Genomic DNA, 22466 nt, shown 5'->3' with positions numbered 1-22466 from the left:
GCTCCCGATTTAATGTTGGGTTTGTTTGGGACGTCAGGAGCCGTTTTTAACCTTGACAGACTCCTTGACGGCCTATCAGTAACACAATCTTGGGATTCTCGGCCACTCTGCACTGTGTCCTGTCTTTGAAGAAACTCAAGTTTCATATCAAAGTCTTTACAGACATTTCCAACTGTACTCTTAAGACAAGTATGTTGCAATTGGGTCCTTCACCACCCAAGTCCCATGTCAGAAAACTCCCTCCTTTAAAACACCTTAATCAAATGATCAGCTCATCAGTAAACTCTGAAGGAGCCTGATAACAATCCTGATTATTTGAGTCAGGTGTGTTGGAGGAGAGAGACATTGAAAACAAGCTGGATAGGGGCCCTCGAGGACCGGAGTTGGCTACCCCTGTTGTATAGATTTTAAAAAAATACATGCCGTCCATTTGAGACTGTTGCAAAGTGGAAAACTGCTTTTGTCTGACGAGTCCACATTTGACATTTTTGAGGGGAAATTATTGTCTTGTCCTCTGTGTCAAAAAGGAAAGGCATCAGCTGGATTTTGAACGCATAAGATTGTAGATTGTAGCCCATTTTTGGAGTTTGTGTAAAATGATCATGATTTCAATTTTTTTCCCCATTGACTTTTGTGTTTTTTCATTGCAATCAAAATAAATGAAGATATTACTACTAAAGCTTTTGTAATTGCAATCATTTTCTTGGAGAAATTGAGCATTATACTATTATATATATATATATATATATATATATATATATATATATATATATATATATATATATATATATATATATATATATATATATATATATATATATATATATATATATCCTCCATAATTATTGGCACCCCTGGTTAAGATGTGTTTTTTAGCTTCTAATATGTATATATATTTTTTATTCAAATAATATGGGACTTTAATGGAAAAAAAGTCAATACAAGTGCATTTATTCAGTGGGGAAAAAATCCCACATGAAGAAATAATTATTTGACATCAAATAATGTGTGTCACAATTATTAGCACCCCTGGTGTTAATACTTTGTACAACCCCCTTTTGCCAACAAAACAAGGTCTGAGGACCTGAGGTCTGAGGGAGGAGCTTGATTTTGTGTCTGGTGAACCATTTCTGTGTAGATTTGGCCATATGTTTAGTGTCACTGTCTTGCTGAAAGACCCAGTGACAACCCATCTTCAGCTTTCGGGCAGAGGGCAACAGATTTTGATTTAAAATGTCCTGGTATTTCAAAGCATTCATGATGCCATGCACCCTAACAAGGTTCCCAGGGCCTTTGGAAGCGAAACAGCCCCACAGCATCACTGACCCACCCCCATACTTCACAGTGGGCATGAGGTGCTTTTCAGCATGCGCATCTTTCGTGGAACGCCAGACCCACTTAGAGTGTTTGGTTCCAAAAAGTTCAATCTTGGTCTCATATGACCAAAGCTTTGGTCCCAGTTGAAGCCTGGGACCATGTGCTATGGTCAGATGAGACCAAGATTGAGCTTTTTGGCAACAAACACTCTAAGTGGGTCTGGCGTGCCACGAAAGATGCGCATGCTGAAAAGCACCTCATATATTTATATATATATATATATATATATATATATATATATATATATATATATATATATATATATATATATATATATATATATATATATATATATATGTATGTATATATATATATATATATATATATATATATATATATATATATATATATATATATATATATATATATATTTTTTTTTTTTTAATTTTATTTTTAATGTTCAATTTTCATTACTAATGTTATACTTGTACACAGACATCATAATGTTTATTATTATTATGAAGTCTATGACTTGTATATCATTTATAGTTAAGGTTTACCTGATGATGGTCCAGTAGCTATCATTCAATCAATTGTCATGTCAATATTACATCAAATTATCATAATGTGTTATATATTCTAAGACATTAGTGGTGAGGTGAAATTAAGCACATTATTCTGAACATACAGTGCTGGCCAAAAGTATTGGCACCCCTGCAATTCTGTCAGATAATGCTCAATTTCTCCCACAAAAATGATTGCAATTACAAATGCTTTGGTAGCAATAACTTCATTTGTTTTGCTTGCAATGAAAAAACACAAAAGAGAATGGGAAAAAAAAAATCATTATAATTTTACACAAAACTCCAAAAAAGTGCCGGACAAAAGTATTGGCACCCTTTGCAAAATCATGTGTTGCTTCTCTAATTTGTGCAATTAACAGCACCTGTTACTTACCTGTGGCACATAACAGGTGGTGGCGATTACTAAATCACACTTGCAGCCAGTTAAAATAGATTAAAGTTGACTCAACCTCTGTCCTGTGTCCTTGTGTGTACCACAATGACCATGGAAGGAAGGAAGAAGGAAGACCAAAGAACTGCATGGACAATCTTAAGGCTACAAGTCCAGCTCCAAAGACCTGAATGTTCCTGTGTCTACCGTGCGCAGTGTCATCAATAAATGTAAAGCCCATGGCACTGTGGCTAACCTCCCTAGATGTGGACGGAAAAGAAAAATTGACGAGAGATTTCAACGAAAGATTGTGCGGATGGTGGATAATGGACCTCGACTAACATCCAAACAAGTTCAAGCTGTCCTGCAGTCCGAGGGTACAACAGTGTCAACCCGTACTATTCCCTCAGCGTCTGAATGGAAAGGGACTCTATGGTAGAATACCTAGGAAGACCCCACTTCTGACCCAGGGACATAAAAAAGCCAGACTGGAGTTTGCTGAAAACTTACCTGAGAAAGCTGAAAAACATTTGGAAGAATGTTCTCTCGTCAGATGAGACAAAAATAGAGCTTTTTGGGAAAAGTCACCAACATAGAGTTTACAAGGGAAAAAACAAGGCCTTTAAAGAAAAGAACACGCTCCCCACAGTCAAACATGGCGGAGGTTCCGTGATGTTTTGAGGTTGCTGCCTCTGGCACTGGACTGCTTGACCGTGTGCATGGCATTATAAAGTCTGAAGACTACCAACAAATTTTTCAGCATAATGTCGAGCCTAGTGTGAGAAAGCTGGGTCTCCCTCAGAGGTCATGTGTCTTCCAGCAGGACAATTTCCCAAAACACACACCAAAAAGCACTAGAAAATTATTTAAGAGAAAGCACTAGAGACTTCTAAAGTGGCCAGCAATGAGTGCAGACCTGAATCCCATAGAAGACTTGTGGAGAGATCTGAAAATGGCAGTTTGGAGAAGGCACCATTCAAATCTCAGAGACCTGGAGCAGTTGGCCAAAGAACAATGGTTTAAAATTCCAGCAGAGCATTGTAAGAAACTCATTGATGGGAAACAGAAGCGGTTGTTTGCAGTTATTTTGTCTTAAGGTTGTGCTACCAAGTGTGAGGATGAGGGTGCCAATACTTTCGTCCGGCCCATTTTTGGAGTTTTGTGTAAAATGATCATGCTTTCAATTTTTTCCCCCGTTGTCTTTTGTGTTTTTTCATTGCAAGCAAAATAAATGAAGATATTACTACCAAAGCTTTTGTAATTGCAATCATTTTCTGGGAGAAATTGAGCATTATCTGACAGAATTGCAGGGGTGCCAATACTTTTGAGTGGAAGGGTGGAATGTTTTTTTTTTTTTCCCCCCATATTTTTAAGTTCATTCCTACACAATCCCACCAGTCAAGCAGTTACACATTTTTGAATGTCTCTAAGTGTGTACTGGTACTTTCGTTGGTACAGTATAATGGCAAAATCTAATGAGCTCCAACACAAAGACTGTATCAAAAGTTGTGTCTTTGCAAAAACAGTGAGTTCTGATTGATAGCCAGAAATGAATCACTTTCAAATGTCTTGTTAACGTGAAATGTTTTAAACAGTTATAAAATTTTTGATCATTTTAGAAATGACAAAGGCTCCCCAAATTTCTTATTTTGGAATTATTGTTCTGATGTTGCTGGGACAAGTATGGTTGTTCGATTTCTTGATTTTAAGGCGAGTAATGTTCATCTGAACAATTCACTACCTGACAATTTCATTTTATATCACATTAGGCCTTGCCTCATTAGAGTCAACTTTGTAGTCAGAAGGCCTTTTGAGGTCAGTTGGTCATCCGAAGCAGCTGACTTGCGAGCCACAAGAGGGCAGAGTGCAGCTCAAAACAGCTTTGTGTCAAAAAGTCCAATCAATTCCAGCAGAGTTTTGGCCCTCGGCCAGAAAGATGCAGTTTACGCTGTGTTGTGCTTTGTTTTTTAAGTAAAAAAAGAAAAAAAAAAAGGAAGGGGAAGAAAGTAAACACGACATTGAAATTTAACAACACCTTTACCATATGCACCTCAGCGGAAGAAATCTTGTTTACTAAATAGAAAAAACATAATTTCATTTAATTGTGGAGAATAACATAAATAAAAGCCTGTATTTTCAGGGAGTGTGCACCTGTAGTGCAGGCAGACATTTAATCAATACTGGTACTATTTTAACCAATCAAATGTGAGTATAAAATGTGAGTATCTCACATTGCCTGACATTTCCTCGTGACATCAGTAATACCCATTGCATTCAGGTCTATGTTGTTTAGATGCTTGCAAATAATTACCATAACGTCACAGTCGTCACAGCAATGGCTGCGCTAATAATTGGTGCCATTTTTAGTATTTAATCAATTTTTTTTCAATTTGCATACCTAAATATTTTTAGCAACCTTCTTTTACATGAAGGTCATTCATACTAGTTATTGTCTGTCCTTTTAAGAAATGTTAATTGTAAGTTAAAAGTTAAGTGTTTATGGTTTGAAATCCTGATGCATGTGAAAGGTTTCCTGCATGTCCCTGACTTTTTATTTTTTTTCTATTTTTTTTTAGAAGGGTGCTACCTTATGTAATTGATGAAAATTCAACACCTGTTAAGTTTTATTTCTGTGTAGGCCACACAGGAAATCCTGATTTGCATAAAGAATAGAAGATTTCACTGTGTTCCCCGGCCAAAGTGCTTTTTTTTTTTTTTTTTTTTTTTTTCGGCTTTGGTTTTTAAAATGACAATGAAAATTGAATACGTCCTATTGTCCATTTTATTCATTTTTTAAGTAGCATGGGGAATCTTTTTTTGAGCCTGTAAAAGTAGGTTTGCAGATGTACTTTGACCTTATTGTGTTAATTCATTAACCTTAAGTTTGAGTTTTAACCTTATATAATTACTGAAAGCATACCAACCCCTAATTTTTTTCCTCTTCTATTTTACCAGTTTTTTGTATTCTTAGGTGTGTGGAAGAATTACTGGTGCAATAAAATATAAATAAACAGCTGATTCAGAGAGCACATTTGTCATACATACAGTATGTTAGGAAAGTCTTATAGAACAGTTTAGTTTTGTTGGAGGTTAACTCTGCAGACTATATTGTATATGGTCACTTTTTCAACCTCATAAAGAGTGTCCTTTTTTCTATCTCCCCTCGTGAAAGATTTTCTGTCTAATGGAGTTTTTTCTGTATGTCACATTAATAGCCGGGGAAAAAATCACCCAGGTATCTTTTTTGTTAATTACAAAAACCTGGCTTTTGAGCAAGGGTGTCTAGACTTTTTATATGTACTGCATAACAGGAGTAGAAACACGAACGCTTGTTTAAATTAGTCATCCATGTTATCACGTGTGCCATAAAACATAAAAGCCAATACATTCACACCCACAGACACACACGAACATCGCACATCACGGAGGAGGCAGGCTTCTTGTCACTGTTGCCTAGCAACCACAGGAACCACAGTGCCAAATCCCTGTGGTGGAGAGCTGATGTTGAATTAGGCGGCGTGGGGGGAAAACACAGGCAGTCTTCCGAAAATAAAGAGGAGATATTGAAAAGATCTTTTCCTCATCTCTGGATGTGAAGACTCTTTGTCTTGTTGTTTTATTGTGCGCTATCAGGTTCCTGTGTATAGAAATGCGCTTCCTCATCAACATGTTTACCCAATATACTATCCATGCATTATTTATCGAAGCAGTGTGAGTATAAATAGTCACACTTAAATCCCTCCTTATGCAAATTGATATACAACCTGGACATAAATAAACTGCTCTGCACACGGAGGGTATAGTTTACATGATTAAAAGGCTAGTGTGTAAGAAGAAGCGTGCTCTTGAGACAAATATGCATGAGTGTGTGTGTGCACTGCGTGTTCATATTTGTGGATCTGTATGTGTGTAGCACTGCAGTTCTCACAAGCGACTGCAGTGGTGCTGCTGCTGCACCAATGCTCTGCTGGCCGTGATTCGCATGTAAACTGCAGTGCAGTCTGCACTGTATGTACAGCAGCCACACGTTTCACAGTAGAACTCTATGCTGGCCTTGTGTGGTTCTATTGTATACTTGCCATATGTCTGTGAAGAAAATCTGAAAGAAGTCATTTTGAGGACATTTGTCGTATCAATAGGTTTTTATGGTGAGTGTTGAAAAAAAGATGTGATAAGAACATGGGCGATAACCTTTTTTGAAGTAATGCCACCATTGAAATGGCCTGGTAAGGTACTGTGGACATTAGGTGAGTAGACATTAAGGTATGAAAGGAATCTTTATGGGATACATGACTACTGCTAGGTTCATACTGCAAGTCTTAATGCACAATTCCAATTTTTTGTCATATCTGGTTTTATGGCATGCCCGTTCAGACTGCCTTTGACCATTGAGTCTGTTCAACTATCACGCATGCGCTGAGCAAACTGACCCGAATTGCACAGGAGCATCAAAACAAATGACTACACGTGACGCGCACACACACAAACGGACAGTTTGCCCTGACTCCCGGCTGTGTAAGCAATCTCGAAATTTTGCTCATTTGGAGCAGAGAGAAAACTGGGCATTCTCATGCTTATCCTCAACCCATTTTATTTTTTTCATGACTGTTGTCAAGCCCGCTCCTTCCCCCAAAAGCCGCGTTCAAGCTAGGCTAATGCTAATGTACAGCTGCACCGCTACCGTAGAGCCCTGTCTCTATCGCTCTTTGTTGACGTAATTGCTGCACGAATTCCGATTTGGGGAGTTGACAGTTCAGACCGCAGCCACATTGTGGAAAAATGTGGCCCAGATCGGATTTTAACCACATACGAAAGTGACCTAGATCGGATTTGAAATGGTCCACTTTTATGCGACTTTTCTCGTTAAGACCGTCAAGTTAATGCCTCGCTAGAGTCGGAAAAATGCGAAAAAAATCGGATTCGTGCATTAAGACCTGCGGTATGAACATAGCCTAAGGGGCAAAACACACAGGGGGCGATGGCTAAAGTCATCCCCATTGAGTTAAAAGCCAACACACGGGGCGCGATGCGACTGCAGTGGCAAGCGACAGCAATACGCATCGCCCTCTGGCTGTGCGTCATCGTTCATCTCTGATTGGCTATGAATTGGGAGGACATTTCAAAATTTCCGGTCTTTTATGAGCACCAACAACTTCCCATACTGCTGCTTTTTTACTGATGTACCGGAAATCATCCGAGAGGTATCATAAAGTATGTGCTTATCATACACTGCTAAAATGGCAGGCTCCTCCATGATAACAAAGTTTTATTTATTTATTTTTTTCAATGACAAGCAATGTTATACAATCATTGAAACTTGTAAAGAACAGCAAACGTGCAAGAGATACAAGACAAAAATTAAATATCCATGTTGACAGTTTTTTTTTTCCCCCCATGTTGACAAAGTGTGGTGTGTGGATGTTAATTTTCGGGGTGGCTAATGTCCTCGCAGGTGATTTGTCAATCACTAAATCCGTTGCTGATTGGTTGTAGTGCCAGGCGACAGCAATGGAAATAGAACCATTTCCTAATTTCTCTTATCGCGTAGCTGGTCTCTGTCTGCATGTATACGTGCACGAGCGCGAAATTTCACATGAAAATGCGAACGCGAGCGACGTCGCCTCCTGTGTGTTTTGCCACATGAAACAAGGTAGTGTGATGAGGTCATAAAAGTGAAATAAAGGGTCATTAGTGAAATACAGTATACAACTTTTAATGCCAGACAATGAAGTAATTATAAAAATGAGTCTTTGCAAAGAAATCTAGCATATGCTGGTTTCTGTACCAGCTAAACCAGTACGGAACCTGGCAGGATCATGCACACACAAATGCAAAAACGTATTATTTATTTTATGTAGTGATTTACATTACTATATGCTTCATAAAAGTAACTATTAACGTTATACATAGTGCTATCTTTCTTATTAAACACTCATTTTGTGGAAGTCAATTGATCAGTTATTTCAATTCAAAGATTCAGATTCAGAATATTTATTGTCATTGTTACAAAAAGCACAATGAAACTTTGTTTGGAGCATCCATACAGCTCATACAGCTAAGTTTGCAAAGTGCAAAACCCATAAAATAAATACCTAAATACATAAAATAGATGTGATTTAAGATGCTTGTGTGTAGAAGATAATGATTACGCTATTTAAACGATTGGGGCATGTGCAAAACAGGTCAATAAATCACAATTTATAAAATTGGAAAAATAGCATACGAGAATGTGATATCAGACAGCAGAGCTCCAGAGCCTCGCCAAACTTTCACCCTACATTACGGCCTCCAGATGGGCTTTCTCCCACTGTCCTCTGTAATTCCAGCTCCAATAGCGTATCTTAAAGCTGCTGGAGTTAAAAAGCTCGTAGTTGGATCTCGGGATCGAGCTGACGGTCGAGCCAACGCCTCCAGCCGCAGTCTCCGGGTAGAACGACGTAGTCTTGATATATGGCCATCAACGTACAGTAAGTGTTGCTGTGAGGCACATCAACTTATCTTCCCTTGCCTAACAGCGTTTTATCCACCTGTAAACAAACGAACAAAAAACAAGTAACATTTGCATTTATGCGTTGACATAATTGTGCCATGCTACACGTACTGATTAGCAACAGGCTAACAGCAGATACAGCAGTTGTAGTAAATATTAAAGATCATCATGATTACAATCATCATCATAATAACAATATCAAAGTTGTTTCATGCACAAGATCTTAAGTTTAGTATTTTTTGAGCACCTGACACATGAAAATGCAGGGATAGGAAGAATATACCTTCCATAACACAGCGGCAACATGGCTACTAAAATACCCGGTTATTGTGGTGGCACGAGCTTGGTTCCACATCTGCTTTAATGAACATGTTGTCATCCTCCCCTGTCGTGATGATGACAGATGGATGCGGTATTTCCAAATTGTTTTTTAAAGGGATTTTGACGAGTAATGTTACTCGAGCTCCACTGTTATTTTGGATGGAGGCATTCTAAAACGGAAGTTGCTAGCAGACATGCTGTAGTAAAGCGGAAGCACCTCGGAAACTTGTCTGGAAGACTCTAAAATACTGTATAGTCGAAACGTGAGTTACATTTTAATCGTTAGCTTCGTTGCATTTAAAGAAAATACGAAAGAGAAAACATTTATATTAAAATTAAACATTTTAAAATTGTATTTTATTTCTCCAAGGAAAACAGGAAATGCACATAATTTATTCATGTTTTATTAGTACAGGGAACTTCTATCTGCTTTAGTAGTTCCCAACTGTGTACAAAAGCAACCACCAGAGGGGGTCACTCCAGGCTAACCAGCACTTTATATTAATAATTCATCTAAATTTACAACTAAATACTCTGACGTGTTGAATAAAACCACAGCAGGAATTAGTAATCATGACATTGTTATGGACTAAAACACCAAATTTGTGAGAGTGCTTGTGACGGGTTATCCAATACCCCCCGTCATTGGGGCTGGAAGTGGTACGGTCCGTCGAGCACGACGCCACCGCCCCCCTATGCCTCACTTTACGGCAGATGCACTCGAAGATGTTTTACCGCGGCGGCTTGTCGGGAAGATCCAGCCGGTGGTGGTGACTACCGGGATGCCGTGGGGAACCAAGAACACAAGAAACGAAGCCTCCCGATCTCCACGCCCACGCTAGCAAAGACCGCGTTGCGTGGGGTAGGATTATAGGCTGGGGTTTTCCCCATTTTCTTTTTAAAACTATACTGACGTTTTGGCAGAAGCTGTCAGTGGCGGCTCGACTGAGCAGCCGCGGCCGTTGACAGGTGCCGTCGCCCGGCTCTGCTTGAGGAGATGCCGCCCGTCCAGAGAACCATGTCGGATCTTCGAACGCGGGCGGACGGTATGTAGAATTTACAAAAACACAACTAAACGTTGGGCGTTTTGATAAAACATGTATATAAAAAAACACCCTTCCGCATTTTGATGTTATTTCCTGGTGAGATGAAAGTCAAACACAAGCTGAGAATGAGCTTTTTCCTGCCAATGTATTTCCCATTAAACATTGTATTTAGGTTTATTGTATCACGCTTTTCTATCGCACTTAATACATTCAAACATGATAGTTTAGAGGCAGCCTCCGGGGTTTAAAAAATAAATAAATCAGGATTTCCACTCACAAACAACTGAAAAAACATACACATTACTGAAACGCACTCACATGACTGAGTCACGCAGTAGTGAAATAGGTACACAATTCAGGATTGCTTCTCACAAATTACTAAAATGCGGAAAAATATTGTTTGAGCTCATCACTGAAACACACAGGCACTACAGAAATGTTCACACGCACTACTAAAACTAAGATCAAACTATGGCCCTGACTGCCCCACATAATAGAGTATCGTTGTGTGTGTGGTGATGCCTCCTGAAGTGAAACAAACGCAGCGTGCAGCTGACCTGGTTCTTGCCCATACAGACGGGGGATGCCCAGTACTGGCTCTCCTGCCCACACAGCCCGTGCAGCATCACAACCTCAAGTCTGATAGCACACTAACAAGTACCCGCATACACGATACACCCACTACAAATAGACACATACAATACAGCAATTGTGCTTCTCTCTAGGATCATTCACTGCACCAGTAACTTTCCACCGCAGAGTAAAAATGATGCAGATGATTAAAAAGAGGAGCCATGGTATGAGCTTGTTGCAGACATGCACTATATTGACTCACTTATGAATTTAAGTGACATCCCATTCCTATTCTATAGGTTTTAGTATGATGTCAGCCCATATTTTGTAGCTACAAAGGCTTCACCTATTCCAGGAGTGTTTTCTACAAGGATTAGGATTGTGATTACAGTAATTTTCGCACTATAAAGCGCATCTGACTATAAGCCGCCACCTACCAAATTTGACACGAAAATGACATTTGTTCAGGTATAAGCCGTACTGGACGATAAGCTTCAGCAGTCCTCACTATATGATGGGATATTTACACCAAAAGATATCAACTGGTAAAACTATATTATTTATTTGACATCATAGGACTGTCATGAAACCAGATGAACCACCATGAAGCTTTCAACCAATTGGCTGCAAAGCTTCATTGCTTCAAGAAGATTCACTGCTCCCTTAGGGGAGACAGTCAACCTCTGCTGCCACCTGCTGTCAACGCTGTTGTTTTCCAACATGCCTCCTAGCATGCATTGCAGCGCTACAGATGTAAATAACAAAATTCATATTCTGTGCTAATTATTTCTTCAGTTATTGTTCCAGTTGTTTGATTAGATGCTAGTTATGATATTTGGTATAATTTTTGAGACTGGCACCATAAGACTGTCATTAGACAATCATAATTATGACATGACACTGTCATGAGCATTAATGAATACTTATAACAGATGTTATTTAGTGCTAGTATATAATTTCCCGGATGACACTTAATGACATCTGTCATAAGAATTCAGTAATGCCCATGATAGTGCCATGTCATAATTGTGACGGTCTTATGCAGTGTTGTTAATCTTACTGAAAAAAAGTAATTAATTATAGTTACAAATTACTTCTCCCAAAAAGTAATTGCATTAGTAACTCAATTACCTGAATGTAAGAGTAATTAGTTACTTGGCAAAGTAATTGGTGATAATTACTTTTTTTTTTTCCACTCAAAAAAAAAAAAAAAAACATTGGCCACACTATGTGAAGTTTTTTGTGAAGGTTTTTGGTACAATTGGCCCGAGCCCAATTCTTTACCCTAATTTACCCTTCACCCTGAATCAACTGGTAAAAGTTGTTAAAATTGCTCCCATTAGTGCATTAGTTCCCTTCTCTCTACTTTCGACATATGAAAGTTTTAAAACTGTTTCATCATTTAAAGATAGATTCAAGTCAAGATTTTGCCGATTTAGAAGTATTTTAGATAAAAAGTTACTTAGGTTCGCTAGGAAGGTTCTCTACAACAGAGCCGTCCTAAAACGTCTACTGCTTTAAGATGGCGGCTGTCTATTAACGCATTTAGTGCCATGACTGTCATTTTGCATCTAGTTATATCTATATCTATATCACAGTACATGTGTTATCTTCCATGTCTACCATATCTACCATAACATGCGGGCGTAGTTTGTAGGCTATTGGCTACAACATGTATTATTGAAGCTACCTAGCATCGCGTTTGCTCGGCGTCACAACTTTCTTGCCTCCTCCCAACTCCTGCTCTGCTCTGTCGTCTCGGTGAGTCCGTCTCCCTCAGACTTTTTGACCAATATAGTAACGCATAGTAACGCATGCCTTTCCGTCCTCAGTAACGGTAACGGCGTTGCCAAGATGAGAAAAGTAATTAATTAGATTACCCACTACTGAAAAAAATAACGCCGTTAGTAACGCCGTTATATTGTAACGCCGTTATTAACAACACTGGTCTTATGACACTTCTGTCAAATAAAGTGTTACCTATTGACCCAGATAAATCAATAAATAAGCCGCCCTGGACTATAAGCCGTAGGATTCAAAATGAAGGGGAAAAAGTAGCGTCTTATGCTCTGAAAATTAGGGTATGTAAATTGTATGACCATTCTTTCAGAAACAGTTTATGAGGTTGCACACTGATGTTGGATGAAAATGCATTACTCTCAGTTTCTGCTGTAATTCATTTGTAATTCATACGAACGATGTGCTGTTGGGTTGAGGTCAGGATTCTCTATGCCCGTTAAATTCATTCATACAAACATTTGTAACCCATGGACCTTGCAATGATCACTGTTGCACACCAATGTTGGAATAGGATTGTTCTATCACCAACTGTTCCCACAAAATTGCTGATGCATGGAATTGTGGGAACAGTTTGAAGATGGTCTTTTCTGAAAATTTTTCTCAAAATTATTTAGCACCAGTGTGTAAAGTAAGGTAAATACATGGATGAGAAAGCATGATGTAGATTAACATGACATGTCTTTACAAAGTCCTGACTTCAACCCAGTACAACACATTTAAGAGAAAAATGGAACAAAAAAAAAGGAAATTCAGGCCAAATTAGTGTTTAACCTCACAAATGCCCTTCGATAAGAATGGTCAAAAGTTCCAATATAAGCACTCCTAATCCATGTGGAAAGCTTTAACAGAAGAATTGAAACTGTTAGAAGAGCAGAAGGTGAACAAATGTCCTATTAAACTGCATGGAATGTGAATGGGAGATCACTTATTAAAAATAAATAAATAAACAGATCCCACCTTGTGGGTGAATACTTTTGGCAATATCTATGTTTGGATGGGTTACCTGAGTTTGTGGACTGCAATGGCGTACCGCAAGCAACACGTCACTTCCGCTCATTAATATTCATGACATTAGCTACTGTTGCTAAGTAAGGAGAAGCCACCGTTTGTCCCTAATAGGAAATGAATGGAAATCGTGTACGAAGGAGATGTTTACAGAGCCAAACCTACCAATTCTCTCCGAAAATGATGTGCCTGGTGCCAAATTGACTGGCAAAGATGTGGAAGAACATAAACATGTTCAGTTAAAGAGATGGCTTTAGTGTCGAAGGCTGAAAAAGACGAAAAAAACGAGCCGACCTAAGCATAGCTTTAGCTTTTTTAGCGACGCGGCTGACAATGACATTCTCCTGTTTCAACAAGCTATCCTTTACCATCAGCCCTGTCTTTCTTATATATCCTCTGGTTGTCCTACGTCTCTTACCGTTCTTGGGGGTAATTTAGTTAGCTTTGTGTAGCGATCGCAAATGCTACTCAGTGACAGCCAACGAACACTTTGAATTTTTTCATTGATAACACATCTTAATCCTATAATTTATTTACACTTCCGCCTTACTAAAGTTGTTTTGTATATATATATATAACAGAAACGGTAACAGTGGCAGTCAGATACCATTGTAATTCTTTTCAGGTCATTCATTGTCAGACAAGCAGTACGGCACAACGTTACGCTAAAAAAAAAAAAAAAAAGTTAAAAATATGAAAATGGCTTACCTCTTTGTCCTCTGAAAGACCATGCCAACCCAACATAATGTTTACTGCATATGAAACGTGAATGGATTCGCCGAGCTGGTGTTAAAGTCCGCGCAAGTTGATTTGGTCTTCACATTTTTTCCTCCCAAGTTTTTGGTTTCTGGAAACGTATGAAGAAAACATCCTTCATGGTTGTAATGTCTAGAGTCGTTTCTACAAGTTCCAAAAAAGCAATGCGTGATCGGCATGTTCGTTTTTGAAAGATTTCCGGCGAAAAGTAGCACTACTTGCGTTGTGTCTATGCGAGGGCGGCTTTATAATGTCCCACTTCGGCTTTACTTCCGCTTTACGATGCGACGTCACGGTCTAAAAATAGCCTGCGTGCGGTACGCCATTGTACCCATGCATGTGCGTGGATGCTTGCTTTAGTTGCGTTTTCTTGCCCACCCTGATTTCTGACTTTTATGGACAGGAGTTATATCTGCAGATAGCAATAACAACATGTCATATGACCTGTAAAACTAATGCTCATATTTGTGTTTCTCGGTTTTTGGAACTGCATTTGAAATGACAGCAGCCTCAGGCAAGTATTGTACATACAGTAGTTGTCGGTTTTAGTCATTTATAGCATGTATCGTTTTGTGCAGGAGTGGGGAACCTGTTTCCTATTTAATGTCAATTTCATAGCCATTTCCCTTGGCACCACTTTAAATTTGTTTGGTTTTCAATTTTCATTGCCAGCTGAATCAGAACACTATTACTGCCTATGGGCCAATGGTTGCCCACCCCTGCTTTAGAGATAGTTTTACAATGGAATGCCCCCAACGTTGCACAGACTTTGACCATATAATAATATGATGAAAACTATGCCTCAGTAATTAAAGGTACAACTTGAGTAACCTATAGCAACACAGTAGTGAATACATGATTTTGTCCAGTTTTATGTATTATATATTAAAAGATTACATGAAGCACATTGGTCACTGACTACTAAATGTGCTATCTTGTGCTGATGATGCATTCTTGAGCGTTTTTGCAAACTGGTTCTTAATGCGGTTAACTTGGAAGTGTTGCTTTGAAATGTTGCATGTTGGGATCCTCTTAAAATGAGGACCCCCGCTTCCATAGTAAGCTATGGAACCGAAATAATTAAATGACAAAAAAGTAAAATCCTTAAAGTTAGCAACAATCGTTTTTCCATATAGACTAAATGCTACTACAACGTCATGCATCATGTAGAAATACAGTACTGTAAATTGGGACATTAGTGAGCGTCCAGGATGTGCGAGTCTGCAAGACTTGAAAGAAATGGTTGATTTAAAACTTAACAAAAAAGATGAAGCGCAATGAGAGCTTTTGGTGGGTTTTTTCCTTTTTGATTTTGATTGATTTGTAATAAAATCTATTTAATATTTTGTTAACACCAATGGATGAATGTTCCCTGAATCAGGGGTCCCTAAGCACACCCCCTAAACCCACGTGTGTCCTGACTTGTACAGATGATAAATTTAAACACAAATCATGAGCATTCATGCATGAGCTGGTCTGGCCACAACTGATGCCTGGACACACTACTGTTTGCAGACTGGCTATAGTTGCTAAGCTGAACAGCCTACTCGGCTCTCATTCACAACTTTCCACTTATTTACCTGGTCAGGTACTAGCTAATAAACCCACACACACACACACACACTCAAAATTACGTGAGGATTCTGACACGAAATATAAAATAGATTCATGCGCATTTTGTTGTTTAATAATGCAAAAATAATTTTTAATCTGATTGTCAATGGGATAAAAGCTCACACAGCTGATTCTAAAAATATCTGATAGCTGCAGAGGTACATGTTTCGTCATAACAGAAGTGGTCACACACGTCAATTACTGTATGTTACCTTTCTAATGCAGTAGAAGACCATTGAATTCATTGTTTCCCTGTAAATATAAGTCAGTGAAATATAGATAATGAAAGACATCCTTATAGTACGTAAATGAGAATAATTTTTGTACCAATTAAGTTAAAATTGATCATTTCTCATGGCAAAATCATGAGCAATGGCACGATGGTTGGTAATCATTGTATTATACTGTAGGTTCCATTATATTTTAGATGTGTTGTTGTAGTTTGCAGTGGTTTAGAGTGCATTGCGTAGTACAAAAATTTGTTTCTATTGGATGGATGGATGAGTGATAGATAGAAGTAATCAATAAGAGAAATTCACTTTATTTATTACACACAAGTTGGAATACCCCTCTTATGTATGTCTATAAGTTGACTGAACATTAGAGTGGCTCTTAATGTTATTGTGTTGTAGTATTAGATTTGTACATGATGTTGTGGTCAGTGAGCGTGAGTATTTGCATCACTCCAGAAACACACACACTCACCTACTAATGTACAAGTTGCTTTTTAAACGCCACCTTTTAGCTGGTAATTACAAGGCAATTTGTCATCCATCCGAGCACCACCACTCAAATGTTTATGTCGTTACCGGAGACCTGTGCATTCTACTGGAACAAAGCTAAATAATTCAACACTAATATGGAGTCCATAGAAAATTGATGGTGCTACTGCAGTCGCAGGAGTGAAAAGCCTAGAATGCAGCAGTAACTACAGAAACCAGTTGAAAGACATGCCTTTTCGTTTATTATTATCATTTCTTTGTAGCACACTCCCTGCCCTGCAGTTTTATTTTTATTAATCAACATAGCAGGCCTCCATCTAGAGCGAGGGCAGCCCTCTACACCAGGCTTACCGCCTAATCCGCCAGCCGCCTGCCCATCAGCGCACACTTCTGAGCCTTGCCCACCACGTGCCGCCTAACCCCTGTCTGCCTTTGCCGTCTGTTGCCTAAATAAGAAAAATATACTGAGGTGACCTCCGCTATCATGAATAAAACATGTTTGTTGACTTAAAGGGCAGCTGAAGAGCTTTTCAGATTTCGGTGTATTTTTACAAATATAAACTTTGGACGAGTTCGTCAAAACAATCATGTCATTTTTAACGCATAACTGCAAGGATGATTTGCGTTTTTTTTTTTTTTTTCAATAGTTTTTTTGCTCTCCGTTAATAGTCCCTTCCCAAACCCGGAAGTGTGATGTAACGAAGGGAACAGAAGACCATAGATCCATAGCGAGATAGCAGCAGCAACGATATCATTGATATTTCTACCGAAAGTAACCATTCAGGATCGCTCTTTCGTGACGCTAACGATGGAAAAGGCTCCCAGGAAAGATTACCTAAAGTTAATCCCTACATGTTTGAACCTGAGGCGGCAGATGATGCCGATTTACCCGGCACGTAGGTGATGACACCGGTTGGCAGGTGTACACTTTACGAAAGGAAGAGTGGTAGACCAATGTCTAGCCATAGACCTCATAATGATATTGACGGGACACATTCGCCAGACACTGCGCCACGCCTTCAAGTTGGTGGCCGTCCCACACTCCGCTTCAGTCGGTCGAAGTCGGTCGCAGTTATTCTCAAACACATCCAACGCCGGATTTAGGTTGAAAAAGTACGAAGGCTGTACCGCATACAAACAGGAAGGATTGTCTCAGGAGTGATTTGTTCTAGGACTAGGGCTGGGCGATATGGCCTTAAACATGTATCACGATAAATTGAGCAGATTTATCTCGATAACGATAAATGACGATAAATTCGCCCAAGCGGACTGTTATATAATTTTAAAATCTGAATCAATGCATGAAATACAGATTAACTATTTCTTGTTGATTTATTTACCAGCATTCAATTTGATATACTGTATTTAACAATTGTACATGCAGTCTAAACATTAAATTTATAAAAATTAGGGCTGTCAAAATTATCGCGTTAACTGGCGTTAATTAATTTTTTTAATTAATCACGTTAAAATATTTGACGCAATTAACGCACTTGCCCAGCTCAGACATATTTAAATGTCACTAGAGTGAAAGGCCCACCTGTTAATTGTGTTTTGCGGAGTTTTGCTGCCCTCTGCTGGCGTTTGGGTGCGACTGATTTTATAGTGTAAGTAATTATTGCCATCAACAATGGCGGGCTACTAGTTTATTTTTTGATTGAAAATTTAACAAATTTTATTAAAACGAAAACATTAAGAGGGGTTTTAATATAAAATTTCTATAACTGATTTAGAACTGATTTATTGTTATAATAAACAAATACAGTCCTTATGTACCGCATGTTGAAAATATATATCCATCTTGCGTCTTATCTTTCCATTCCAACAATAATTTAGAGAAAAATATGGCATATTATATAGATGGTTTGAATTGCGATTAATTACGATTAATTAATTTTTAAGCTGTAATTAACTCGATTAAAAATTTTAATCGTTTGACAGCCCTAATAAAAATGTATTGTAAGCAATAAGAATTCAAGTATGAACATTTATAAAAGCGTGTATGACTTGAACAATGTACATTGTCAAAATCAATATGCCTGTGCAAACATGTAATTGTAACACAAATGACTTGCAGCTTGAACAGTACACTTCAAAAAGACAACTTATTGTTAATGGCTGCTGTGATATAATTATTAAATACAAGTGTTTACTTTATGGTTTAAGGCCAACCCCCAGTGCATTTTTTCATAAATGCACGCACAATAAAAATAGCTGGGGCCATTTCTCGGTCATTATAAGTTCCGCCGTTGGATTGTTCTTTATGCAGAATTCTTTACCATCACAAAAGCTATCAGAGGAATCACACACACAGACAGATACAAAATAACGCCACATAGTAAATGCTAGATGCAGTCCGTGCCCAATCCACTCATTAAGTTCAGCCGTTTCGACAAGGTTAGAGCCTCTATCCGACTCCATAACGTTCATTTGTAGCGTTAGCCGCTAGCTAGCGTTAGCCTGGCTACCAGTAGAAAGCACTGAAAGCACCATCTCCGGAAATCGTGAGAACAAAGGAGGACAGCGGGTGAAAGCCCGTCTGGATGCCACCAAGAGTCTACTAAATGTCGGTTGAAAGTTTGGTGAACCTCCCTTAAGCCACACTCCATCACGTTTTGCTTGTAGCGTTAGCTGCTAGCGTTAGCTTACCGGGCTTTTGTTTGATTGGCTTCCTGATGATCACGTGACTCCCTACGTAAGCACATTCACTGCTTTCTTAAAGGGGAATGAACATAGACGAACAACACAGAATCAAAGCGGGATGAAAAGACTATTTTCTTGTTTTATTAATTTACCGAATTTACCGACATGGTCAAAATTACGTCGGTCATCGTGAAGAATTTCGGTGACGGTAAATTTTCGGTTTACCGCCCTGCTCTATCTAGGACTCAAGGTAATGATTATATTTTTCATTCCATGCATGCATTTTGAAATGTTTTGATCAAAATCAGTGGGAGAAATTAACCGCTAAGGCATTGGCGTGATAATTCGCAATATTTACGTAAAATAAATTTTAACTGCCCGGTTCTTTGCTCTTTTAACAAAGAATCGAGACTGTTTTTCATCCGTATCTATAAAGAATTGAGGGATTTATGCATTTATTCACAAGAATTTTCAACGTAAAAAGCTCTTTGTGTTAATAAGGCGGTGCCACAGTGGCTTACAGACTAGCAGCACATTTGACATATTTACGTCAAATAAATGTTAACTGCCGTTTTTTTTTTTTTTTTTTTTTTTTTTTTTTTTTTTTGCTTTAAACCCAGAATCGAGACTGCTTTACGTCCATATCTATAAATAATTCAGGGATTTAAGCATTTATTCACAAGAATTTTCAACGTAAAAAGCTCTTTGTGGTGATAGATCGGCACCACAGTGGCTTTGGCTAGGTTCATACTGCAGGTCTTAATGCACGAATCCAATTTTTTCATGTTTTTCCGACTCGAGTGAGGCATTAACTTTACGGTCTGTACGGGACAAGTCGCAAAGAAGTGGACCATTTCAAATCCGATCTGGGCCACATTTTTCCAGAATGTCGCGGCGTTCTGAACTGTCAAGTCTCCCAAATCGGAATTCATGCAGCAATTATAAAGAACAGTTATAAAAAAAATAAAAATGAGTTGATGATAAGTCTGAGAATGATCGTTTTTTTTCTCTGCTCTATTACGAGCAATATTTCAAGATTGCTTATACGGCCGAGAGTCGCGGCAAACTGCCCGTATGCGTGTGTGACATGCACGGACATTGCGTGCATGCTATCGATCCATATAAACTCTGAATATAAGCCTAAACGGGGATTATTTATGTCTGTTATTTGTGTCCTCTTTTTGGAAATAAAAATATGATCTCCCTGGAATGACAGATGACAGCTAGCATGTGTAGCCATTTGTTTTGATGCTTCTGCCCATACGTAATACTTGAACGGTCTCAATGGACGAAGGCAGTCTGAAAGGGCACGCCAAAAAAACACATTCATTCATTCATTCATTCATTCATTCATTTTCCATGCCGCTTTTCCTCACGAGGGTCGCAGAGGTGCTGGAGCCTATCCCAGCTAACTACGGGCAGTATGACAAAAAATCGGATTTGTGCATTAAGACTTGTGGTATGAACTCAGCCTTTAAGACTAGCAGCACATTCGACATATTTACGTAAAATCAATGCTAACTCCCCGTTTTTTTTGTTTTGTTTTTTTTTTTTGCTTTTTGCAAGAATTCAGGGATTTATGCATTTATTCACAAGAATTTTCAACGTAAAAAGCTCTTTTTGGTGATAAGGCGGCACCTCAGTGGCCTAAAGACTAGCAGCACATTCGATATATTTACGTAAAATAAATCCTAACTGCCCGTTTTTTTTTTTTTTTTTTTTGCTTTTAACCAAGAATCGAGACTGTTTTACGTCCATATCTGTAAAGAATTCAGGGATCTAAGCATTTATTCACAAGAATTTTTAACGTAAAAAGCTCTTTGTCTGTGTTTCCACTCGGTCAGCTTTGACCGAGATAGGCCCCCTATTAATCAGCCCAGTATCCCGTCAATATATTAAGAAGTCTATGGTATAGCATCGTCATTTCTCTTTAAACCTTTCTTTCCCCAGTCATTCTGTGATATAATTATCAGTAATTGCAAAAACAGATGAGTAGTTATATACTGTAGATCTAGTAATAAATGTATCAAATTGACATGAATAGACCGGTCAGCTGTCTTATTAAAGGCAAGCAAGGGTTTCCCTCCTACATCAACTGGTTTGCATCAAGTTTTGGAATTAAGAAAAGCTAGTAAGGGTCTACTTACGTCTTTGAAAAACCAAGGTTGTATCTGCCTAGGCTTTCAAAGCTGTTGTTGCTGAACTGTTGAAAACATAGACGGCATCAAGGAGCCGGGGAGAAGTTCTTCCGCTTGACTCTCACAAAAGATGTCCAAATCCTTGCTGAAGAAGGTTTTTTGGGCCACTCATAGAGTCTCAAGCCTTCGTGTGAGCAATTCATCACTACACATCTATATGGCATGATGAATCTCGCAAATAAAACCCAGAAAATGTTTGCAATATATGACAAGGATAGTGTGGTGCTATACTTTCATATTGGAGTGCTGGCGAGATCTTGGGGAAATTACTTCATCAGGTAGAGGCTGGCAGCAAGGCGTGTCCCTTGTTGCTAAGGTGTTTCTACGGCAGTAACTCAAAAACTATGCGGTCAGTTTAAAAATATTTTTGGTAATGTGAGTTTTGAGAAAGCGAATGATGTATTCAATTTAAATGAGTAAAATACTAATGAATTGAAGTCTTCACCTGACCTTTAAGAACTCATCTACGGTATGTTTGGGAGTGTAAAAAAGACAAATATCTGAGACAGAAGTGTCTATAGTTGCAGATGGCAAATGACCCATTCAAAGGAACAACAACAAGACAATCTATACCAGGGGTACCAGACTCAGGTCCGAGAGCACATATCCAGTTTGTTTTCCAAGTCTCCCTCCTTTAACACACCTGAATCAAATGATCAGCTCATCAGCAAATGCTGCAGGAGCCTGATAACGATTCTGATTATTTGAGTCAGGTGTGTTGGAGGAGGGAGACATGGAAAATAAGCTGGATAGGGGCTCTCGAGGACCAGAGTTGGAGACCCATGACCTACACTAGTAGAAATGTTTTGAGTAATTGAGTAAAAATTAAATTTACATTTTTCTGTAATAAATCTGAATCCATCCATCCATCCATCCATCCATCCATCCATCCATCCATCCATCCATCCATCCATCCATCCATCCATCCATCCATCCATCCATCCATCCATCCATCCATCCATCCATCCATCCATCCATCCATCCATCCATCCATCCATCCATCCATCCATCCATCCATCCATCCATC

At 38.7% G+C, this 22466-nt stretch overlaps 1 protein-coding gene across 9 annotated transcripts in view; it reads left to right on the top strand.

The window, feature by feature from the left end:
* The first annotated feature begins 9796 nt into the window (after positions 1-9796).
* atp8a1 (ATPase phospholipid transporting 8A1) overlaps positions 9797-22466 on the top strand; it is a 196433-nt gene continuing 183763 nt past the window's right edge. For 5 of the 9 annotated variants that reach the window (XM_057850542.1, XM_057850548.1, XM_057850547.1 and 2 more), the window contains exons 1-2: positions 9804-10128; positions 10705-10785. In XM_057850542.1, the coding sequence (XP_057706525.1) occupies positions 10080-10128; positions 10705-10785 (130 nt within the window). In that variant the 5' untranslated portion in view covers positions 9804-10079. Of the gene's footprint in view, positions 10129-10704; positions 10786-22466 lie in introns of all 9 variants that reach the window. The other 4 variants (XM_057850545.1, XM_057850546.1, XM_057850549.1 and 1 more) reach the window with 4 other exon arrangements.

This window comes from Corythoichthys intestinalis, chromosome 11 (genome assembly GCF_030265065.1).
Source record: "Corythoichthys intestinalis isolate RoL2023-P3 chromosome 11, ASM3026506v1, whole genome shotgun sequence".
NCBI lineage: Eukaryota > Metazoa > Chordata > Actinopteri > Syngnathiformes > Syngnathidae > Corythoichthys > Corythoichthys intestinalis.
Note: the sequence above shows the minus strand (reverse complement) of the source record. Positions and strands in the feature narration are given on the sequence as shown.